This window comes from Molossus molossus, unplaced genomic scaffold (genome assembly GCF_014108415.1).
Source record: "Molossus molossus isolate mMolMol1 unplaced genomic scaffold, mMolMol1.p scaffold_m16_p_18, whole genome shotgun sequence".
Classification (NCBI taxonomy): domain Eukaryota; kingdom Metazoa; phylum Chordata; class Mammalia; order Chiroptera; family Molossidae; genus Molossus; species Molossus molossus.
Window position 1 is genome coordinate 18,779,036 of NW_023425353.1, and position 23,641 is coordinate 18,802,676.

The window sequence follows — 23,641 nt, forward strand, 5'->3', positions numbered from 1 at the left end:
GTGCTCAGGGCGAGGGAATGCCAGCCCTCTGCCGTCCAGATAGGCCGGGTCCTCCCAGGGCATGTCCAAACAAAGGCCAGCTGGTTTGAATTTGGTGTGCCAACCCAAAACCAGGTTGGGGCCATGTGGCTTCTGCCTTCCTGGTGACAGCGCTGCTCAGTGCTAATTACCATGCGTTGTCACTCCTGTCCACCCCAGCCTCCTGGGGGGGGGGGCAGAGCCAGGCCCTCTGAGGGGAACCGGGCCCTGCAGGAGCAGGTTCTGAGCCCCTGGTCTCGCCTGCACCCGCGAGCGGGGCCCGTGCACACCGCGGCCCTCCCCGAGAGGTCAGGCATCACAGTTAGGGGACCACTGGGACCCTGTTCTCACAAGACGCCAGGCAGCCTCTCCTGGAGGCATGGTGGGAAAGACACGTACGGAAGCGGTCCCTGGGTGAAAGGGGCATCCATAGTTACCTCTCCACGCACAGCGGCTGCGGTCCGTGTTTGAATAAGAAGACATTTCATCTTTTTCCTAGTAGGCAAGGTCTTAGACCACCAATCAGGGAGGACAGCTAAGAGCGGTATTGCCGTGTTGGTAAGCTCTGGGTCCTTGGGGTACACGGTGAGTGGTTCTCAGTGTAGAACCATCCCTATTTGGGGTTCCTGCGCCCAGTGGGTAGTAAAGACAGCATCTCTTAGGAGGAGTTCCTCTTGGTCGTCTGTATTTTCTTAATTCTCAAAGCCAACGGTAAAAATCCCTGATTTGGGTTTCCCGAAGTAGGACCAAGAGGAGAAAGGGAATGAATGCAAAGAGGAGGAGGGGAGAGACAGCGCATTAGCATAGAGGGGGTGGAAAGGAACAAACACCACACACTTGGACAGGGATGCAGCTGAGATCATCCTCACTGGGCTTGTCACAGTCAACGTTCTGAGAAGCTACAAAAGGCTGGCTTCTCCCCAGAGCTCCAGACCCACAGCCAACGGCGTACCTGACACCTCCTCGGGATGACTAGCAGGTTCTCCGACTGAACTCGCCGAAGCCAACTCCTGACTCCCCTCCCCCGTCCCCGCAAAGGGCGCCACCCCCAGGTTAGGCCGAGAACATGAGACATGAGCACTGTCCTGGGGGGCCATCCTTCGCTCCCCCGCCCATAGCTCACCCACGAGCATGTCCTTCCGGCCCGATCGCTGTAACACATCGAAATCCACGTCCCTCTCCACTGCCCCGCCCGCCCCGGACTCCGGAGTCTCCCAGAGAAGACACCTCCCCACCGGTCCCCTGGTATTATCCGGGCTCCTTCCAGCAGCCAGAGGGCCCGTCTGAGAGTGTACACAGGTTGTCTCCCTGCTTAAGATCCTAACACGGGTTCTAGTGAGAGTTAGAACAAAACCCCGGTTTCTTACGAGACCACCAAGACGCTCTCCCTCGGGTGCCCGTCCCCCACCTGGATGACCTCGCCCCCTTTTCTTCCTCCACCCTCCTTTCATGTCCCAGCCCCCTGGCCTGCCTCTCCCTCTCGCGGGCCCAGTTCATCCTGCTCTCAGGCCTTGGCCCCTGCCGTGCCCTCTGCCCGGCACACCGGTTTCTCCCGGCCGGGCCGTGGTGATGTCCTGCAGGGTTCGCTGTCTAGACTGGGACCCTCTCACTTCGCCCTGCCTTCACTTTCTTCAGAGGACCCCTCTGGTGCTGGATTCTGACTTGCGTGTTTAATTTACTATGTTCTTTCACCGGAATACTAGCTCCCTGCAATGGGACCAAAAACGGGTGCCCGTCTTGTCGGGCGCAGGGTTCCCAGAGCTGGCACACGGGGTCGCGGGGCCCACTGGCAGCTCAGGGACCCACTGACGTCTTACGGGATTCGCCCGGCCCTGTGCGCTGGGCAGCACAGCAGCCCAACCTGTGCTCACTGTTCAGGGAGGAAACACACGGAGAATTCCAGGATCGTCCCAGAGCAGTTCGAATCCAGGCGCACCTGATTCCAACACCTTTGCTCTCCAGCAGTGAAGACTCGGGCTCCCCCTGTGTTGGAAAGGACGGACCTGGCCGCCCTGAGGCCCTCCCCTGGGAGGTGGCCCCGACGGGCTGCCCGCGGCTCTGTGGCTGGGAACCATTGAGGACGGGTGGAGAAATGCACGGCTCTCCGTGAGGTTCCCGGGAAATGCTCAACAACGAGCACAAAGATCCACTCAAAACCCAGGCCACAGGTCTAACTCTATGTCACGACACAGACCAGGGTTGCAGATGCACAAAAGGCAAGAGACGCTGAAATTACAAAAGTAATATTAATAACGTATACTACAAAGCTCCATGCCAATTTAATCACCTAACCTCAGCCCATTAAAATCTCAAACCTTTCTGAAAGACTCTTTCTTGTTTTCAACCAAGTTTTAGTTAACAAATGTACTTTTGATGGATAACAGGAAGTTGCCGAGGCCTGGAAGCCTTGGCTGTAACCATAGACGCTCCCCTAGTCTCCCCTCTGCGTTCTCCGAACCGGCCCCTTCTCCCTTTCCCTCTCCACCGCCCCCTTTTTTCTTTTACATTCTGGCCCTTGAATGTTTATTCTCTTCTTTAATGAGCCTTTTTGGACATCATATATCATGAAGGGAAACAGAATCAGCAATCATTCGGTAATTACCAAGGAGTAATTAATGCTGCAATTAGCCACCTATTACAAATGGTCTTCTCATTTTTCTATGTAACATCTATTTATGTACTTTATTCCCTGGCAGAGGCCCCTGTGAACTCCGGGTTACAACCACTCAGCGCGGGAAACCACACGCAGCCTGGTGCTTTGTGTTTCGGAGATTCTCCCACCCTGACTTTGCGATTTCTTAAGAGTCCCTTGTCCACAGGGTGCCTTTGAGCGAGGTGCCCCATCATTCATCACTCTCATTTGCCATGACGTCAGAGCTGAGGGCCCGCCCTGAGTCTGCTCCTCAGTGGGAGACCTGGCTGTCTACCTCCCACGCCAAGGTTCCTAGTCCATCTCTGGCTTGATGGGTCTTTACAAACACTCTCCCCTCTGAACAAGACACTGAAGACAAAGCCGATGCCAGCCTTCGGTCCTCCCAGGGCAGTGGCCCTAGTGCCAAAGGGCACATGTCCAGTGGGTTGGAAAGAACTGACCAGGAGGGCAGGGGGCCCACCCCATGGCTCCATGGGCATGTGCCCACCTGGAGAACGGGGCTCTCAGGTGTGAAGCCATGAGACTCAGCTAGACTCCCAAATTTAGAAACGAGCATTTTCCTTGGTGCATAATACTGCGTTTTGAATTTAATTTCATGTTAGAAAAGGTATTTACAGGACCGTGTGATGGAGCCAGGAATGCTGGCCCGTCTGCAGGTCTATCGGGCACCCGCCCCCCAGCCCGCCTCAGCGTCTCTCAGAGCCGCCATCAGAGCAGAACCCCATGCCCACACGCTGAGGATGGGCCATTTCTGGAACACACAGGCTGGGTAGAAATCCCTGCCTAGTCTTCATGAGCTGATCAAGTCTTTTCTCCACCTCTAGATTCCTTTTCCTAGAGTCCTTCAGATTACGGACGACATGCAGGAGTCCTCTATGAAACACGACTGTTTTCTCCCCGAGAGAGGTGACCTCACATCCTGGTGAAGTTAGGCCCCGGCTTAGGTCCAATGGGCCTGGATCCTGGTTCTGCCACCTGCTAGCTGCTCACCTTGGATGAGAACACTAAATGTCAGTTTTCTTCTCAAGTACCTCAAATAGCTCTAGTGAGGGTCGAAAGGATAACACAGAAAGAACCGTGCACTCTTCCTGCCAGTGTTTCATCCTTAGCTGCTATAAACAGCGGCCGCACCATCTTCGTGTACAAATAAGGTACACAAAGAATGCACACAACTTAAGTGCCCATCAACACACACGCGCGCGCGCGCACTGTGGAGTATTTGTTATTCAGCCATGAGAAAGAAGGAAATCCTGCCATTTGCATCAACATGGATGGACCACAGGGTACCGTACTGAGGGAGGTAAGGAGACAGAGGAAAACTAATGCTGCATGATGTCCTCAGCTCTGGGATCCGTGTGGCCTCTCCAAAAGCTGAACGTGTAGACACAGAGAGTGAAATGGTGGTTACCAGGGGCCGAGGGTTTAGGGGAATTGGGGGGATATCGGTCAAAGGGTACAAAAACTATTACAGAAAGATACCTGAGTAATTGCCATGTTTGCCTTCTTGCACCTGTTCCACAATAGTGAACGTGTTCATGGCCACTTCCCCTACCCTCACCTACAGCCATTGTGGCCTCATACACGGGAAGCTACCTTTTAGGGGCCAAGACCCTTCGAAACGAAGGTAGAGGGGGGGTGAGGGCTGTTTCACGGGAAAGGGCTTCGGGTCTGAACTTCCAAGGAGGGCTGGGCCCCGAGTTCGCTTTCGGAGGAGGAGAGAGTCACACGGACCCACCAACAGGGGCAGGCTGAGCACACAACCGGGACAGGCTCGTGTGGCGTCTCCGTGCGGCCCAACGATGACTGATTGGTTGAGAACCCAAACACGGGGGCCCGTCTCTATTTGCACAGCTGGAAAACACTCCATTCGCCGTGATTTCTGAAGGAGATTCAGGCAGCGCTTATTTAAAATCTTGGCACACTGAACACGAGAGAAGGTCATCATGGCTTTATAGCATATCTGGGCGAGGCGGCCCCTCTTTTCAGTTTCCCAGCTCACTTATTCATCCAGCAGTATGAACTCGGAACTGTGTATTCCACAAGCCGTCGTACAGTGGCGATGATTGTTTTAATGGCTTTAAAACGGTTTGCTGCTTTGCCTCATTAGGGCTGTTTCCCTCAAGATAGGACCTAGTTATGCATAAAATGAAACAAACCAATGAGCTCCAGGCCTCTCTGGATTTTGCTAGTAGACGAGAGAAGACAGAGAACTCCTGCAAGGGGTATAAACGTCCCCAGACATCCATTTCCAGGGGACATGTCTGAGGTCCACTGGCTGAGAACAGTCTCCACGGCTAGCAGACTTGCAAGCAAGAAGTTCCATCCTGACAGTGGGTCCTCACCCCCAGGCTGGGAAGGTGTGTGGACCCCGACTGCTCCTGCTCCTCCCCGGGGCCACTCTGGCCAGGCCCGGCTGGTCTGCCCACAGGCTTCTCCTTGGGCTCCCCTGGGCTCTCCTGGAGTCTGCTCTGGCCCCTGAATGTTAATGACTCATTTCACCGAAGAACTTGTCTGAGTCAGGACGAAAATATGTAAGGGGGGCCCCTCTGGACCTCATGTCACTTGAGATGAAAAATGTTATGCTGCCTCCATACTATAACAATCTGAGACTATAAACAATGATTTAATTAATGACCAGAGAAGAATACTTGCTCACTGATGTTACGTGGTCCAAAACCCCATAACTGACGCAACGTGAAGCCAGTGTTTACATGGGCACAGACGACGGGAACCTAACATTTGGATGGCAACTGCCGCTTGGGAGAGCAGTAAACAATGACATTTCATCCCCAAGGCCCTCTGGAGGAGAAGCAGGGTGAGGACGGTGGAGCTTGGGAGAGGGGCCGGCTCTGGCAGGGAAGGAAATGGCCGGATTTAGACAGGAAGAGAAGGAGAATCACTGTGGAATCCAAGGCCCGGCCAGCTCGGCGGCTACTATTACCTCCTTGGATTTTCCAAGTTCTGTGCTCAGAGCTTTTCAATGGAAAGCGCTGTATTCTATGGCCAGGCCCTGAAATACTCCGACTCGACTAAACTGTCTTCAAAAGGATGCTTCAAAGATTCTTATAAACAATGACTAAAACTAAATTATGGTGCAATATTAGTTGATTAAGACAAGACTTCAATTTGAGTAATTTCCATCAGCTGGACACAGACGGTGGTGAAAACAATAACCATGACTAAGTGCACACGAGCCGATGGGAAGAACTGCAGTCTGGTGGGGCAGGAATAGCACAGCGTTTGTAAAAAATGGAAAGGAACCCTGTTCTTTGTTTTTGTTTTCAGGACCACAGAATAAAGGGGGAAAGAAAAACAGGAAAAGTGGAGCTCACTCAAGATTTTCAAACGTCAACAAAGTTCCAGAAATTATTTCAAGAATGGCCTCTTCCCTCGGAGGAACATAGGGTGCATCAGCTCCCATCTCCTCGTGCCTATGGTCCTCCCACGTGTCCCCCGAAATGCAGCCAAATGCCTGAACTCCACGATCATCGGATTGCTGATCCCTACGGGGGCGAGCCAGCCAATACGCGAAAATAATTATAGAACGTGTTATTTTAGAGCCTCATGCAAATGTTCCAACGTCTGTGTAGGTCTCCACTTCTTCAAGGAGGAAATCGATACTTTCTTATAACATTGTTCCAAGCAGAAGCCGACAATTAAGGACAATGCTGAGCAAAGGGGAAGACAGGCCCAGGTTTGTTTGCTTGACTATGCACCTCTTCTCTGAGAACTTCCACCCCCGCCCCCAACGCTGAGCCCCTCAGGGTGCATATCTTCTTCTCTGTGGACTTACCTCTGTCCATACCCTATTCAGCAGGGGGAGCCCAGGCCCAAGTGGGGGTCATAGTCTTTTTTGGTAGGGAGGTGGGGGACTTAAAATCAGAGCTTAGAGCCGAGAATCAGTCTCAGATGGAGAAAGTATAAACTCCGTTCTAGTATCAGGCCCTGCCCCACAATGTGTGCATGGCAGAGGGTGGGCATTTCTGAATATGCACACACCAGAGCACAGAAGGTCTACCTACAGAGAAGAAGAATCCCATGGGGGGTAGCAAGAGACCAAGAGGGGAAAGAAAAACAGAAACCCAGCTCCTGGTCCTCCTGGGACACAACTTCCCTTCCCAGTCTACATTCTGAGTCACTCTTCTCTCCAAAACAATCCTCTCTTTAATTTCAGGGAGCAACTTTGGTTGCTTGCAACTAAAATAACCTTATTTTAAGTTACAAAAACTAGTGTGAGAACTGCAAAGCCTTCGTTGGGTCCCCTTTCCTCCACTAAGGCACACACTTTTATAAAGGATGGCTTAGGAGACAACACAAAAACAAACCACTGATGTTCATCAATACTGATATATGAGCAACAGAACATATCTCCCTTTATTAGTGTTTATCATCAACGTACTCATTTTAGGAACATCAGACGATCACCCACTCTGAGTGAGGGGGGAGGCCGGGCTCTGTCAGTGATCAAGATGAAATCAGGGTCAAAGGCAGCCTGCACAGAGTGTGCGGCCTCAGGATGGGGATAAGCCATGTGCACAGATCAATGTGACCCGGAAATGCTGTGGGCATGGATGTGCCAGGCACTGAGCTACCATCTTCCCTTGCACAACCTCTGTGCATGCTCACAGTATCTGTATGGGGCAGGTATCACTTCCTCTGCTCTGTGGGTGACATAACTCAGACCCAGACAGGTTTGGTACCCTGCAAAGGGTCGGTGGATGGTGGAGGCTGGATTTAAACTCAAGGAGTCTGGGTTAAGACTCATGGTATCTGGAGTCTACCACCTATTTGCCTCGAATGTAGAATGGAAAGAAACCCTTCATAGACTGGAGGGCCTATTCCTGCCCTCCCTGGGCCTTTCCCAAAGCACTGCTCCTTACATACAACAGGAGGCCAGTAATCAACTAACCTGTGAATATAGAAGAGCCAACAATTATTATGCTCTTCCTATGCCCCAGTCCCTGAAATAGGTACTTAACATGCATCATTTCATTAATACTTATATTTAATAAGAATCCAAGGAAGAACTATTATTCCCATTTCCATTTTGAAAATTAGAACAGGAAAGCAGGTTAGAGTTAACTGACTTAATTCGCTGTGCAGGCTACGTCACGTCGCGGGAACACATGGGACCGGAAACCTTAGCGGCTTCACACAAAGGTTCATCACACACGCTACATATGCAGTGTGGGCTGGCAAACGGCAGGGGGCAGGGTGAGCGGAAAGGCCTGTGCTTCACGTGGTCCCTGAGGGACCCAGGCAGATGAGGTCGCTCCATTTCATGACTCTCCCACCATGGGGCTTAGCGTGCACGTGAGCCGGAGAGAACACGGGCATCACCGCAGCAGCTCTTACATGCATGAACCCAGAGATGAGCCAGGTGGGTTTTGCGTACAGACTACTGGCCAGAACCAGTGTGGAGGCCCCAGGGGGCCGCAGGGCACCGGGGATGCTGAGTGAGCCTGTGGGTATCTGGAGCACAGCCCAGGGCTCCGCCACAGGGATGCTCCCAGCCACCCAGCCACTGAGCAGTACAGCAAAGGGGCTTAGCCGCTCCACTTGACTTTGTCCTCAAACTTTATACGCATATTTTGGGAGAAGTTGCTCCGAGTTTATCAAAAGTCATCTAGGAACACCCAGACCTTATCTTAGAATGCCCAGCCTTCGCCTAGAATCCTCGCCTCCTCATGACTACCTTGATTTCCGCACGTCCAGGAGGAGGCGCGCAGAGCCGCCCGTCGCAGGACCCACCTTTGTTGGCGCAGGCCATCCACTTGAGGTTGTCTGCAAAGGCCGCCTCCCGTCCGATGAGGTAGGTGAAGATGCGCACCTGCGAGGAAGGCAAACCACGGTCAATGGCATTCACGTCTCTCTGCCCCGCACACACCACACTCCGGCTCACACACATGTGGTTCACCTCGTGAATGCTCCACGCTTCCCATCTGGAGGAACATATTTAAAACATTTGAAGTACAGTCAGCTTGAAATATATTCAAAACCGGGGCCTTTGATCTTTTTTGCCATATGGCACTGGTGGCGGTTGTTTTTCGGTGTGCGGCCCGCGGCAGAGGGTTACCACGGGGAAGGGGAGACGGGCGACAGCCCGGCTGGGGTGTGCTGCACACATATGGACACGAGCATCCAGGTCTGGACCAAATCCGCACAGGAAATGCAGAGTGTGCTCTTCTGGGGAATAAAAACGCCACGAAAGACCCTCAGCATTTCCCCCCGGTGGTGAGGACAGGCTGCAGGCGCTCTCTGGCCGTCTGCGGTCTCTGGCTGGGTTTGAGGAGGTAAATGACCGACAAGAGGCACAGCCTGCGGCCAGGAGGCCAGGGCAGACCCTCTCAAGCCCTCCTGAGGCGCGGAGAACACATGTCAAGCTTCGGTTCTGTTATCCCTTATTGCTTTCCTAACCCTCTCTCGGGAGGCCAGAATGCACTGTTTGTTTGTTTTTATTATAGTTGACATAAAATATATATTGGTCTCATAGTGATTTGACATTTATAATCCTCACAATATGATCACCCCAACAGGTCTAGAACCCATCTATCACCGTACAAAGTTAGTACAATAATATTGACTCTTTCCTGGACGCTGTACATGATGTCCCCATTACTTTTTCTTTGAAACTGGAGGTCCCTACCTCTTACTCACTTTCACGCTTCGCACATCTCTTCCCACCGGCCACCGGCAGTGTGCTCTCTGTTTCTGTTTTGTTTTGTTTGTTTTGTTTCAGACTTGACACGTGGGGGAAATCGTACAGTGTTTGGAGGAGATGGACAGAAATGGGAACCCTTGTGCACTGTTGGTGGGATGGCAGCCGCTATGAATACAGAGGTTCCTCAAATAATTAAAAATAAAACTACCATACAACCCAGAAACCCCACATCGGGGTTTCTATCCAAAGGAAACAAAAACATTAATTTGAAAAGATACGCAGTGTGGGACAAAAGTAGGTTTACTGTTGTGAGTACACGAAACACAGAGCTTATTCTAATATTATTATTTATTAATTATAGTATTACTTTCCACAGGAACACAGTAAACCTCCTTTTGCCCACCCTGTATGTACCCCTCTATCACTGCAGCATTGCTTACAATAGCCAACATATGGAAGCCACCCGGCTGCCCATCGGCAGGTGAGTGGACACAGAAGATACGATGTGGACAGAGAGGGATCAGATATGGACACACAGAGAGAGAACAGAACACTACTCTTGCCATTGAAATCCTGAAAGAATGAAATCCTGCCATTTGCAACAACAGGGATGTAGGTACTATGCTAAGTGAAATAGTCAGAATTCTTTGAAATAAACCACAACGCCCCACCCAAAGTGGTACTCGAGGGTGAGATAGAAGAAAAATAAGGAATTAAAAGGGTTAAAGCCCCTTCATTACGATGTAAAATGATATGTGGGTCAACACTACACAGTCCAAATAAAAGTCTCTGGCAGGCCAAGGTCAGCCTTCGGTCGCCTCCGAGGCTGGGTGAAGTGAGGACACGGCAGGGATGAATAGTGTTTACAGGTGACACCACAGGCTTCCCCAGCGAGGCCCCTTGCCACGGGCTGGGACGTGATGGAGCACAGCACTGGGAAGATGACAAGTCAAGACATGATTGTGTAAAAATACACAGATTCTCAAAAATGAAGATTTTGTTCTAATTAGGCATATCCTCTTATCTGGGAATTATAACTTGAAGAGTAGCTTTGTTTTTTTTAAATCTTTTTTTATTTTCAATCGTTGAAAGTATTACAGATGTTCCCCCTTTTTCCCCATTGACCCCCTCCTGTGGTTTTTAGGTGATGGTTGATTTCTAACTAAAAAGATGTTTAAAAATATGTATAGTCATGATGTAGCCTTAGTGTGTCCTCATTTTGGGTTGGTAAGGCCGTTGTTCCCTCCGTCACAGCCCCTGCGGGGGCCTCCCGGGGACGAGAGGCAAAGCCGGGGCCTCTCTCCTGCCCTGGCTCTTTTCACACTGTTCGCACTGGAAGGACTTTTCTTTAAACTGGGAGGTTCTGGCTTCTCTCGGTTAGGGGTGGAGGAGAGAAGATTCAGCCTCATGTAGCCAAAGTGGTTGCCACTGACCCTTCATCACAGAGCTGTCTCCTGCTCACTTTTTCTGTCTGGCCATTGTTGGCATTTAGCTGAAAATATCTGATTTAGGGAAAACTAAGGCCCACTGAAATTAGGTGATTTGATTAGTTTCAAGTCCTGATCTAATCAGAGGTCTCTCTGATTCCAAAGACCTCAGGATAACACTGGGGTCTCATTTATCCTCCAGGAGACGCTGGCTCTGCCAATACGGAAATCCCCAGCCAGCTCCCAGGTCCAGAGCCAGCACCCACTGGGGAGCGGATTGGCATCCAGGCTCCCGAGACCAGACCCGTGCTGTTTTCCAACACTTCGCCTTTCCTTTCCAATGTAAGTTATTTAAAGGGGAAACACTAGATTGATAAAGACTTGCATGCCCACTGGCTCTTAACCGAGCAGAAAGCATGCTAGACGGCTCCGAGGAAATGGAGCTAGGAGTCTGTCTCACAGGCAAAGCAAAAAAAGACCCGACACAAAGCAACCCACTTGGTTCTGAGTCAAGGTGTGCGTGCCAAACGCCCTCTGCCATCCAGATGAAGAACCACAGGATGAGCTGAGTTCTCTCGGGGGCACAGTTAAAGCTGCAGAACAATGCCCTGAATCACTGGCAGGACTCCGTAGTTTCTGATTTTAAAAGATGGCAACCCGTTTGGAAAACCAGTAGGATGGTGCCAAACTTCAGACCAGATTGCTCAAGAATAATTGTGCTGACAATCATCACAATAATGAAAACCAGCCCACACCCCTGCACCACCACCACTGTGGCTTCCACAGTCAGCACCTCCCCTGGGTCAGGTAGGCGCTAAGGGGTGGATAGCACTACATTTGTTTTGTTGGCTTGTGGAAGAAAATCAGAATCATCTTTAATATTCCCACGTCTGTGCGACCCTGAGCTCCCAGTGGCCTCCTTACCGGAGTAGAAATGGCTTGGAAATGACTTGCTGCATCTCTGCCTATAAAATAAACATAATCAAATGATACTGGGTTCACACCCTGGGCTTCTCACAATAATGCCTTTCCACAGGCAACAACAAAAAAGAGATGTAATGAAAATAAATATTTTGAAGAGCAATTGAACAATACTCATAGCATTTATAATTGTAATTTGATTTTAGAACCAGTAATTCTACCTCAAGGCATTTATCGTATAGCCAGAGAAGCACATGAAATGCCCATGTGGGCCAAGCTGGGAGCAAAGCTGACAGGAAGGGGCAGGAGCCATGCAGACGCCTGCCTCCTTCAAGTGCTGTGAATTCCGTGTTATAAGTTTTTACAAATACACAAAGGATAAAGGTACAAGGATGCTCAGCTTCATTATTTGTAAGGGTGAAAAACGGTTCAATCTTAGGTGTCTCTTGCTAGATGATTGGCTAAAAGCCTGCAGCACAGTCCTGCAGGGGAGCACCACGCCACTGTGAACTCACGCAGAAAGACATCGTTATGAATTGGTAAGGGGAAAAAGCAAGCTGTAGGATATTGGGTAGCATGGAATCCTATTTGTTCTAAAAAGGGACTTGCCCTTGTTATTTCAGAAATTTCCATTTCATTCGGATGGTTTTACACATGAACAAATATTGCTTTAATAATTAAGGATGCCTTAAAATGCAACGGAAGCCCGGACGCCGCTCCCCGGAACCGCCCCGGGAGGACCCAGGAAGCACACTTAGCAGCAGAGAGCAAGCACAGGAGAGACACTGCGTGGAACTAAACCTGGCCCTGCGTCTTCCCAGGTGGGCCGCTTTACTCCCCAGCTCGGTCAGCTGAGTGCAAAACCTCTCAGCACCAGGCTCAAATTGCTCCTCATTTCCATCCCTAACAGATCCGATGACCTGATGGATTTTATTTCCAAGGTTTGGAAACTTCTTCCCTAGGGAGTGCCATCAAGTAAACTTTCGCAAACCTGCCTGGAGTCCAGCTCCTCTCCTGATGTGGCAGGGCGCCCCAGCAGGGGCAGAGGGTGGTCCTGAACGCCAGGCGCAGGGCGCGGACTGGCAGGAGGAGCCTTCGGTGCAGGGCAGACCAGGGCTGTCCTCGGGACACACCGAAGTCCCCCAGAGCCAGGCCTGGGCGCTCGTCGTCCGCAGGCACCAAGGCACCACTTTCATTAACGGCGCACAAAGGCGGTGGAAAAAGTCCTGCGTCAACTTGTTACTTCATTTTGATCTTCCATTTAAGTTTGGATGTTTTCAAATGTTCTACAAACCCAATTAGGCTTAATAAAATGTTAAGATGTGGACATTTCGAAGTTCAAAGTCACTGAACTTAATCTACTTAGTATAAAATTTCCCAAATGAAACAAAACAAAAACAATCCAGTTTTGCCAAAAACCAGATTTATGCTTCTTACTCATATAGATGCAATGCCCAGCAAAAACCTGGAGGGGCGTCATTCCTTTCAACTTTTGGTGAACGTAGGTAGATGGAGTTTGCACAGACCATGAGTCAGATTCTCTCCTTTCTGCAACCATTAGAATAGCGCAGGGGAAGGAGCCGCCGGTGGAGCTACAATGGAGCAATTCATTGCACAGCCAGAGACAGGCTGCTGCCACTCAAACAGGTCCCCAGGAGTGAATGGGAAATCACCACACCCCTGCTTCTGAGACAGCCCAAGAGCAGCAGTTCACTCCCCATCACAAGTAACTTCCAAGCACCTGCGCTGTGCCAGGGACCATTCTTGGTGTTGAGGATATGATGCATAAATAAACAAACTCACTGTCCTCGGGGAGTTTAGAGTTTCGTGAGAGTGAAACAGATCATAAATGGCAAATTCAGATAGAATGCTTGTTTATTTGTTGGATTCACTGCTTATGAAGAAATTTAAACGAGGTCCAGCAACAGAGGGTAACGAGCTGCTGGCTTAGGAGGCAGGGAGGGACAGCCTCCTGGTAGGTGTTCTTAGAGCAGGGATCTGGGCAAAACAACGGGGGAGCGAGACGCCGGGCTGCTGGCGAAGAATGTTCCAGATGACGGGGACAGATGGCACAGAGTCCTCGAGACAGGATGCTCAGGGGACGCTGAAGAGGCCAGTGGGGATGGAGTGGAGTCGGCTAGGAGAGGTTATAGCAGATGAACTTGGACAGACAGCAGATGCCACATCGTGTGAGCCTTTGTGGCCACTGTTATAAAGTGGATTTTTTGTCATTTTGTTTCAGAAAGAAAAAAGAAAAGAAGAGAAGAAAAGAAGCAAACCCCAGGGGGACTGAGTAGAAGGCTGACCCGAGCTACATATAAAATCGGAAAAGGGCACTCTGTCCGCAGTGTGGACACTGGGCCATGGACTGCCATGCTCGTCCCAGCTGCATCAGATCTTCCTGTGATGGTCTAAGTCTGAATGCTCAGGTCCCATCCAAGATCCGTGGAGTCGGGCAGTGGCAGCCGAGTGTGAGAGCCACAGCCATGCGGAGATGAGGGCAGAAAGGCAGATGGGGAGTGGGAGCATGGAAACGCTCCAGGTGAGAGACGGAGGTGGCTCGGCCAGGGGTGAGGGTCGCCAGACCTCACTGGGCGTCAGAATCACCAGGAGCTTTGACTCACCTGGGAGAGGTGGAGCCCAGCACCCGCCTCCAGAGTTTCACACTATCAGCCCAGGGATCTGGATTTGTGAAGAAGTTCCCCTGGTGAGCCTGACATAGGTGGCCTGTGTTGAACACCTAAGAACAAAAATCCCACGAACACGAGGTCTGAGCGAAGGAAAGTAAGACTGAGGATGAAGAAACCACAGGACCCGTTTCCAGTAAAGGTGTTTCTATCGATCCTAAGGATTGAGGCTGAACTTCAAGGAGTTTACAACCCAGTGGGTGGTTAAAAGCAAAACGAGAGGGACCGGATCAAGATGGCATCTTTAAAGAAGCTTGTGCCAATCCGACAGGCAGGAACATCAGCCACCGACCAGACCGGGCCAGCAGGGCAGGGCCAACCTGCACCAGAAAGCCCGTCGCCGCTGAGCGGGCGTGCACACCCGGAGCACAGCTTCTTGAGATTACAATGACCCCCTCTCCCCCCCAGACACAGGGGAAAGGGCCTGGGGACAAGGCACCGGGGAGCTCTGAACACACAGTCTTTACTTTCATAGGGAAAAGAAAGCAATCTCCTATTTTAAAATAACATGTAACCGTAAGTCCAGTATGTCTACCTTTAAAAACCTGCAAGTTGTATGGATTATAGGTAGACATCTTCTAAAAGAGTCATCCGTTACCTCCAGGTGCCCACATCCATGGTGCCCAAATGTGAACGCAGCCACGTGGCGGTTCTGGAAGGAAGCATGTGGACGCACCTGCCCGCCTTCCATCTGCGCGTGTCCCTCGGACCTACTGCCCAACCCAGGTCCCATCGGAGATGCCGTCAGGAGTTCTCGAACCCCGTGCATGCCTTCAGCTCCAGAGAGCGCTCTCCTGACGTCTTTATGTTTTAAAGTCAATTTGAGGTTACTCAATAATTCCTCATCTGTATCTTCGCAAAAGATTTCTCTCACCCACGTCCTTTATTACTTGCTCATTCCTATGCTTGCTGGTGCAGGGAAACGCTGCTGAGTAAAACCTTTGATCTGCAAGCAGAAGAGGAGGGCTGGACGCGGATGATTCACCAAAACGCTTCCTAAGTCGCGGGTGCGGCGCTCGGGAGCATGTGCAGGGGCAGAGGGGCCCGGAGGGTGGGCGCCGAGACCGCTCCACTGAGCCGCGGCTCTCAAACGGAAGCCCCACATTCATAATAGAAGAAACATCCTCGTCCGGAGGATGAGGGAGGCAAATGAGGTTCCGGAGGATGAGGGAGGCAAATGAGGTAACGATGCCCGAGCAGCGATGAGATGGGGAAAATTGAATTAAATTACAAAAGTAATAACATTTCAAAAATGAATATCATAGATCATTATGAAAAATGAACTGTCATTTGGGGGATGCTCTAAGAGTCTGCAAAATCTCCTTCCTCTCAAGCACGGTCCCTGATACCTCACACGTGGTATTGAAAATATTCTAAATCGGAAAAAAATCAGCATGCGCCATCTCCCCGCCAGGGGATGGGGGTCCGGTGGTCTGGCCAGGTGTTTTGTGGAAGTGAAGGACATGGGTGTCTCTGGGTCGCCCAGAGACTGTGACCTGGGTTCGCACAGCAAAACAGAGGAGAGTCCACACTGCTTCAGGGATCCGGAAGGAGTCAAGCTGCAAACGCCCTCCACCGTGGGTGATAAAACTCATTCCGGGACCAGAAGCAGTGTGGTGACTATGATTTTTACTTTCTGTGTTTGTGATGCTGTGCTCTCTGGATCCTTGCTGCCCTGGAGGGACTGTCCCTTCCAGGGTCGGCTACCCCTGGAGATAGTGTACAACCTGAGTGCAAGCACACCTCGATACACTAACCAGCCGATCCGGAGCCCAAGCCTCCCGCCACCTCCCTTGATCAGGTGCTCACAGCCTGGGCCACTATCCACCTGCCCCAGTCACCCAGGGCCTGGTGCCAGCTCACCAGGGACAGCCCCTACACCCAGCGCCCACTGAATATCTTCGATCTTACACCAGCCTACCTGCTACGTCTCTTTCTTCTCATGGAAACCACACTAACCCACTAACCCCACCCCACCCTGCCCACATCTGGCCTTGGTGCTGCCCCTGCTCCCAGGGCATTGTGAGCATAATAAACCTGTGTCTTCATGACACCCACCCCGTGTGTGTGTGCCTTACCACAGCTGATGAAGAAACATCCGGACTCCCTATAAACCAGCCAGGAGCAGGAGACCTGGCTCCGGGTGGGTCCGGGTGGGTCCACACTTAGTGGAGCAGTGACCTGAGTCAGCTCGTTAAACCCTCTGAGCTCTGCTTTCTACCGACAACATATTGTTGCCCATTCACCACACTCACTATGATTAACAGCAAATGAGACAATGGGTGAGAAGACAGGTCAGACGCAATACATTCTAGTAAGTTAGCGTTGATTCCACTTGTGTTTCAGACCATTTTTCTTCAGTAAAACTAAACAAGGGGAACTGAAGAAAGTCCAATCTCCTGTCCACAGATGTCCCCACACACTGCCCAGAGGTTTGGTTGAGGAGGAAATTGATTTTCGAGGGTGAAGAAGAGGATTGTTCCCAGGGGAGGGTGTTGATGAGTCATCACTGATACTTTATTTAGAAGGATAATGGGATTGACAGTTCCTAACACAATCAGAGGTATGACATCGACAACTTCTATTAACCTTCGGAGACTCAGTGAAATCACTGAGAACTTGGCAAGAGCTATCTGTCTGTGTACTTTCTCCCGACAAGAAAATGCCCAAGGCTGTACATTGGCCATTTCAGTTAGGATCCGTGAGGTTCAGGGCATCCCCTCCACCAAAGCCCAGACCTGGATTCTCTCAGAACTGCTGATTCCAGGTTAAAAACCTCTGTCTTACATTCTTCTTGTATTCTGCACCATAAGTTACTCAAAACCAAATCGTGTTCTTGGACAATCAAAATGGGCTCGCTCATCTGAAGTGCTTGGCCAACGCAGAGAGAAGTTGAAACGTTCATGTGCAAGCCCATTCTCCGACGGCTTACTGTGTACAAGGTATCAGCATCCATGACTGGAACCAGACAGCCCATCAGGAATGAGTCCTCAACCTGGAGGACAAGGAGACATCAGGAGCCCTGAGACGAAACAGGCATCACCATGGTTCTTAGGACACACATCATGTCATGAAGCCTTCGAACGACCAGGTTTAAAAGAGCAGGAATGGAATGGACAGATGGACAGGACCCTCACCTCACTCACTTTAAAAAAATTTTTTTTTCCTTTATTGATTTTAGAGAGAAAGGACGTAAGAGGGAGAGAGAGAGAAACATCGGTGAGAGAGAACATTGATTGGCCGCCTCCTGCATGCCCCTTACTGGGGATTAGGCCCACAACCTGGGCGTGTGTCCTGACCAGGAATTAAACCAGTGACCTTTTGGTGTATGAATCGACGCTCAGTCGCTGAGCCACACTGGCTGGACTCCTCATTCTCTTTTCAGTACACAGAACCCAGTGTAATGATGGCACAGAGTGAGCATTCAAATCACTGTGGATTGGCAATACCATAAAAATCGCCTTCTGCCGACACTACGGCCCTTGAAACAAAGGTCTCCAAGCTTCAGGACGCCGGCCGCTGTGAGGCCTAGGGATGGGCGTGGCCGAGAGCCCCTCCCTCCCTGTGTCCTTTGCCCTCTCAAGGCCTGGCGAGACCAGGGTGTGCCCTTATTCTAAGAAGGCTCACAGATTCAACACCATGAAGCTCCCACGTGTAAGGCTGTTAAATTAAGCAAAGACGGATCAGAAAATCTCTTACGTAAAAGGGAAGCAAATAGTTCCACAAATCGGATGGTGATAGTTAAGCTCCTGTAACATCAGGGGACATGACACTCCCAAGTTTGGAATTCCCGGTGTCTTCCTGGGGCACTGGGGATAGATTCCAAACTCCTAATCACAGCAAAGAGGCTCAGGAAGGTCTGCAAACATGACCAACTCCTTGGCTCTAGGGTCCTTGCATCCACCATTCCCACACCCTGGGATGTTCCTCACCTCCTACTTGGCATGGCTAACCCCTGCCCCCAGCCACCCTCCCTCTCGTCACCTCTTGCTCTCCTCTGTAGTACTCAGTACAGTCTTCAGTCATCGTAATGATTTGTTTACTTGAATTAAGTCAGTTGTCCCTCCAAGCAGCGATGTGATGTGAGGACAGCGTGCCGGTTTCAGTGCCCGCAGGAAGCAGATGCTAATACAGATCAGTCTCCTCCTCGCTCTCCATTTCTTTCACACGTCTTGGAAGTCAAAGAAAAAGTCAGCAAGGGACGTGCTTGCATTTTCAGAATCAAAGCTCCTTCTTTCATTACCGGTTCCATGTTAAACACTTTCCTATTTCTCTGGACTGATACGCTATCCATCAGCTGAAGTTCCTCTTCCCTGTCCTCAGTTCGCTTGGTTGCATTTCACACTGAAGCTCAGTGATGACACAGGGAGAGTCAGAGGGGTGACATGCTCTGGGCTTTGTTATTCCTGTCTCAGCTTCAGGGACCAGTCCACGTCCCCCCGCGGCCTCCCACAGGTGCATGCTTATGTGTATAATGCTTTTCCGAGGGGCTGCCCCTTGATTCCAGGTGGAAGCCCCCTGGGTTTTAAATGACCCAGGTGCTTCAGTTACTCAGAAGTGTCCTACCCGGGAAAAGACCTTAAAATCGGGCCACGGCAACTGCTCTCCAAGCAACTGCTGGTGGAGTCTCTCGTTCCCACTGTGCTTTGTGACAGTTTGGACAGATGGCACCATTTCCTGGAACGCAGAGATGGTGGGGTAGACAGGTCAGCAGAACAGAGTGGACACAAGTCAGAGCTGAGGACTGGACACACTGAAAATCTGGGTCTCTTCCGAATGGCTGGGAGGCCTTGGGTGAGTCACTTGACCTTTTTACTCCTCATTGATTAACAGAATAGCACCCCCATGGAGGGTTGAAGTTAAATGTTATAAATCAAGTAAAATGATAAAGGTTGGGGGGAATTCATGCTGCAAAGAGTGTGCGAGTGAGGTTCATTCTGAGAGGGAACGTCCGCTGGTGCTTCTTGCCTGGACCCCACGGAGAAAGTGCAGGAAAAGCATGACTAGGCCTGCCTTTCTCCGAGAGAAAAGTTCGTTCTTCCCTCATGTTCCTCACCGCTGAATTTGTCTTTCTTTGCCTCCTTCTAGCACCTACCCGGGGGCACAGATCAGGGAACTGAACCCGCGTGGCCTTGGCCCAGAGGTGATCCTTGTGGTCCTCCTGGGGCCGGGTCAGAGCCCCCTAGTCGGGGCAGCCTGCACTGGAGGGAGCGGTCCCCTGGCCCACCCTGCAGAGTCAGCAGGCCGCAGGTCAGAGGTCACAGACTGGCACTGGGGAATGCTGCCCGTCATTCTCAGACTCCCTGAAACCAAGGCTGTTGTGGATTCTAGGCCAGCACCGTAGTTTTCTCCATGGTTCCTGTCACTTCTCTTTTCCCAACCACTCCTCCGTCCCTATGAACTGGTCCAAAATAGCAGTTTCTGCGCTCACCTCACCCAGCCCTTCTGGGGCGTGCTGTTAGTAAGAAAGTCAAGGCCTCATCAGACAGCTGCAAGGACGTTGTTGAGGACAGTGTCAGTTCCACTGACCTGTGCTCCTCCGAGAGGCAGACAGGTAGGGACCTGGCACCGAGGGGGGGGGGGGCTTGTGTATCAGAATGATCTGGGGTTTGGTAATCTAAGAGCTCACTTCCTGGACACCACCTTCTGCCCCTCCAGGGGTTCCAGTGCTCCCAGCCCTGGAGCTCCCACTGTGGGAGCAGCCCCGGGTGAAGACCACTGCCTTGGCATCAGTGAGCAGCAACCGCAGACGGAAGGGGCAGGAAGGCACAGCAAAGCCCTGAGGGACTGGGAGACCATTATCTTCTTTGAGAGGAATTCCAGGGGGAGATTCATGTCTTGGCTTCAGTCAGGAAGAGTGGTATTTTATTCTAAGCAATTGTTACGTTTCAGTCCTAGACTGTGCATCTTCTCGCTGTCCAGGGCTCCTCTGCCCGGGCTGTCCTCAAGCGGAGGGCGCAGCCACCTGAGACCTTAGGTGTTTCTTGGCTCTAAGTTTATGTCCCTGCCTTTGGTGTCCCTTTTTCCTTCCAGCTGACCCCCAATTCGTGTTACCTTTTCTATTTTATGTGTCCCATCCACCCACATTCCTACCTGTCTTCCATCTGTCGAATATTAACTGGGCACCCACTAGACTTGAAACCTCCTTCTCAATGCCGGAGATACACGGGAGGAAAATACCCACATGATCTCTGCCCTGATGGAAGTCGTAAGCTTTCTAAATCCTCTGTATAGAATACAGAAGGCAAAGATACATGCAGAAATGAAAGATCGTAGGGAGAAGGATCTGTCGTTCTGTTATTCACTGTCCCTGGTTGAAGATTTCCCCTCAAATGTTTATGCTGTCTCTGTCCTAAGGTGTGACCCACGCTGGGGCCACCGGCTTGTTCCGTCTCCTGGGGAAAGGGCCCGCCGCAGAGCCCTGGCGAGCATCACCTCCCGGAACTGCTCCCTCTGCTCCTTGTCCCGCCACACAGCTTGGCTCGCTTCAGTAGGACACTCAGCACCTTGAGCTCTGGCTCAAACTGCAGCTGATAAGGAGGAACTTGGGGTTTTTGTCTTCAATCTGTAACGTATTGCTTTATGGTATATTATACAAAGAAAGGTGAATTTATTTATTTCAATAGATCAATAAGCCTTTGTATAAACATTAAATTTTCTTTTCAGCTATATCGAAATATAATTAACATACAACATTATGTAAGTTTAAGGTTAATGTGACAATTTGATACACATATATATTGCAAAATGAGTACCATAATAAGATTAGTGAACTCCTCGATTACCTCACATAACTAGGATTTTTTTTCTTGTAGTAAGAACATTTAAGACTTACTCTTAGCAACTTTCACATATATAATACAGTATTGTTAATAATAGTCACCAAGATGTATACAGGGCAGGGCAAAAGTAGATTTACAGTTGTGAGTACGCAAAACACAGGGTTTATTCTTGCATTATTACTTATTAATTATTGTATCATTCTCCATACAAACAATGGGAAACCAACTTTTGCTCCACCCTGTATAAGTTACAGAATTCTTCGTCTTATGATGAGAACTTTTTAAAAAAATGTTTTAATTGATTTTTTTTTTAGAGAGAGGAAGGGAGAGATTGAAACATCTATGTGAGAAAGAAACATTGATCAGCTACTTCCCACATGCCCCCTACTGGGGATCAAGCCCAAAACCTAGGCATGTGCCCTGACCGGGAATTGAACCAGTGCCTCTCAGTCCATGGGACAACACTCAATCCACTGAGCTACACTGGCTGGGCTTGTGATGAGAACTTTTAAGATCTAATTTCTTTGCGAATTTCAAATATGCAGTTAATATTAACTATAGTTGCCATGCTGCACATTACATCCCCCTAACTTATTTATCTTATACCTGGAAGTTTGTACCTTTTGACTCTTCATCCATTTTGTCAACCTTATCTCCCAACTCTGGCGACCTGTATCTATAACACCAGACTGTGTATCAGACCAGAACTTACTAATTTTACACACATACACATAATCCAGGTGTTTTCTTCTAGTTCTACAGTTTCAAGCCTTACATTTAAGTCTTTCATTTAATTCAAGTTAATTTTTGTGAGTGGTTTAAGGCAAAGTTTCATTATTTTACATGTGGACATTCAGTGTTATTGAAAAAACATTCCTTTCCCCATTGAATAGTCTTGGCTCCCTTTTCAACTATTAGTTGACGGTACACGTGTGGGTTTTTTGCTGGGCTCTTGATTCTGTTCCATTGGTCTGTCTGTTTTTATGGCATACTGTTTTGATTATTATAGTTTTGTAGTATAATTTAAAATCAGTAAGTGTGATGCCTCCAGCTTTGCTCTTTTTTCTCAAGATTGCTTTGGCTATTCTGGGTCTCTTATGGTTCCATATACATTAAAGAAAATTTTTTTTCCTAATCTGTGAAAATTGCCATTTAAATTTTGATAGAGGTTTTATTAAATATATAGATTTCTTTCAGTAGTATGGGCATTTTAACAATATTAATTCACCCAATTCACAGAACACAAGATATCTTTTTATTTATTTGTGGTTGTAATTTCTTTCATCAATGTCACACTTTTCAGTAAACAGATTTTTCAGCTTCTTGGTTACATTCATTCCTAAGTATTTTACTGTTTTTATGCTTGTAAATAGAATTGTTTTCTTTATTTCTTTTTCAGATAGTTTGTTGTTAGTATTTAGAAATGCAACTGAGTTTTGCATGTTGACTATATATCCTGCAACTTGACTGAATTCATTAAATAGTTCGAACAGTTTTTTGGTGGAGTCTTTATGGCTTTCTTTATATAACATCATCTTATTTGCAAGCAGACAAAATTTTAATTCTTCCTTTCCTATTTATATGCCTTTTATTTCTTTTACATGCCTTTGTTTCGTGGCCTCGCTGCTCTGGCTAGGACTGCCAGCCCTGCGTTGAAGAGGAGCGGTGACACTGGGCGTCCTTGTTTGTTTCTGATGTCAGAGGAACAGTGTTCACTGTGTTCTCAGTGTTATCTGTGAGCTTTCATATGTGGTCTTTAGGCATGTTCCCTCTAGACACAGTTTACTGATCACTTTCACCATGAAAGGGTGTTGGATTTTGTCAAACATGTATAATTGTGATGTCATCGTCTGCCTTCTCGGAGCTTTGTGCACTGGTAAGAGGGACATTTGAGGCCAAACGAATCCTTCCTGAGCCATCTCTGAACTCTAGTCTTAGAAATGAACCCTCATTTTTTTGTCTTTTTTTTTTTCTTTTCCCCCTACATTTTACATGTAAGAGAAAACAACTGAAATTTAAGTAGGATAGGTCATGCAAATAAGTGGCAAAAAGGGCATTTGACTGATAAGCAGTAAAGAAGATGAGGTCACATAGGAAAACAGATCATTCCTGTTCCCAAGGAGATTTCATGCAGTGCAGAAGAGAAGCTGTAAACCCTAAGACGGGTTATATGGGATGTGCAGGGATGATGGAAAAGGGTGTTCTGGGAAGCAGCAGACAAATCAGTGAAATATAAACCAAGAAGAGCAATGTATTTGAACGGAAAACATATACAAAGTGGAATAAGGTTGGTAGTCTTGAGAGCTAGAACCTATTTTGTTAGCTCACCCTCAGGGTGTTATTTTTTGTTGTTTGCTGTTCTTCTGAGGTCAGGATTTTTTCACCGGGATCAGGGAAGAGAGTTGGACACTGTGTGCTAGATCTGAGTTGGCTTTTTCGAAATCTGTTTCTCCCAGTGGGAGTCTCAAGACTGGCCAAAGCTGAGGGACCTA

At 49.4% G+C, this 23,641-nt stretch overlaps 1 protein-coding gene across 2 annotated transcripts in view; it reads right to left on the bottom strand.

Moving 5' to 3' along the window:
- Positions 1–23,641, bottom strand: part of CACNA2D3 (calcium voltage-gated channel auxiliary subunit alpha2delta 3) — an 874,937-nt gene that overhangs the window by 290,617 nt on the left and 560,679 nt on the right. For both annotated transcript variants that reach the window (XM_036266884.1, XM_036266885.1), the window contains exon 12: positions 8,423–8,501. In XM_036266884.1, the coding sequence (XP_036122777.1) occupies positions 8,423–8,501 (79 nt within the window). The remainder of the gene's footprint in view (positions 1–8,422; positions 8,502–23,641) is intronic.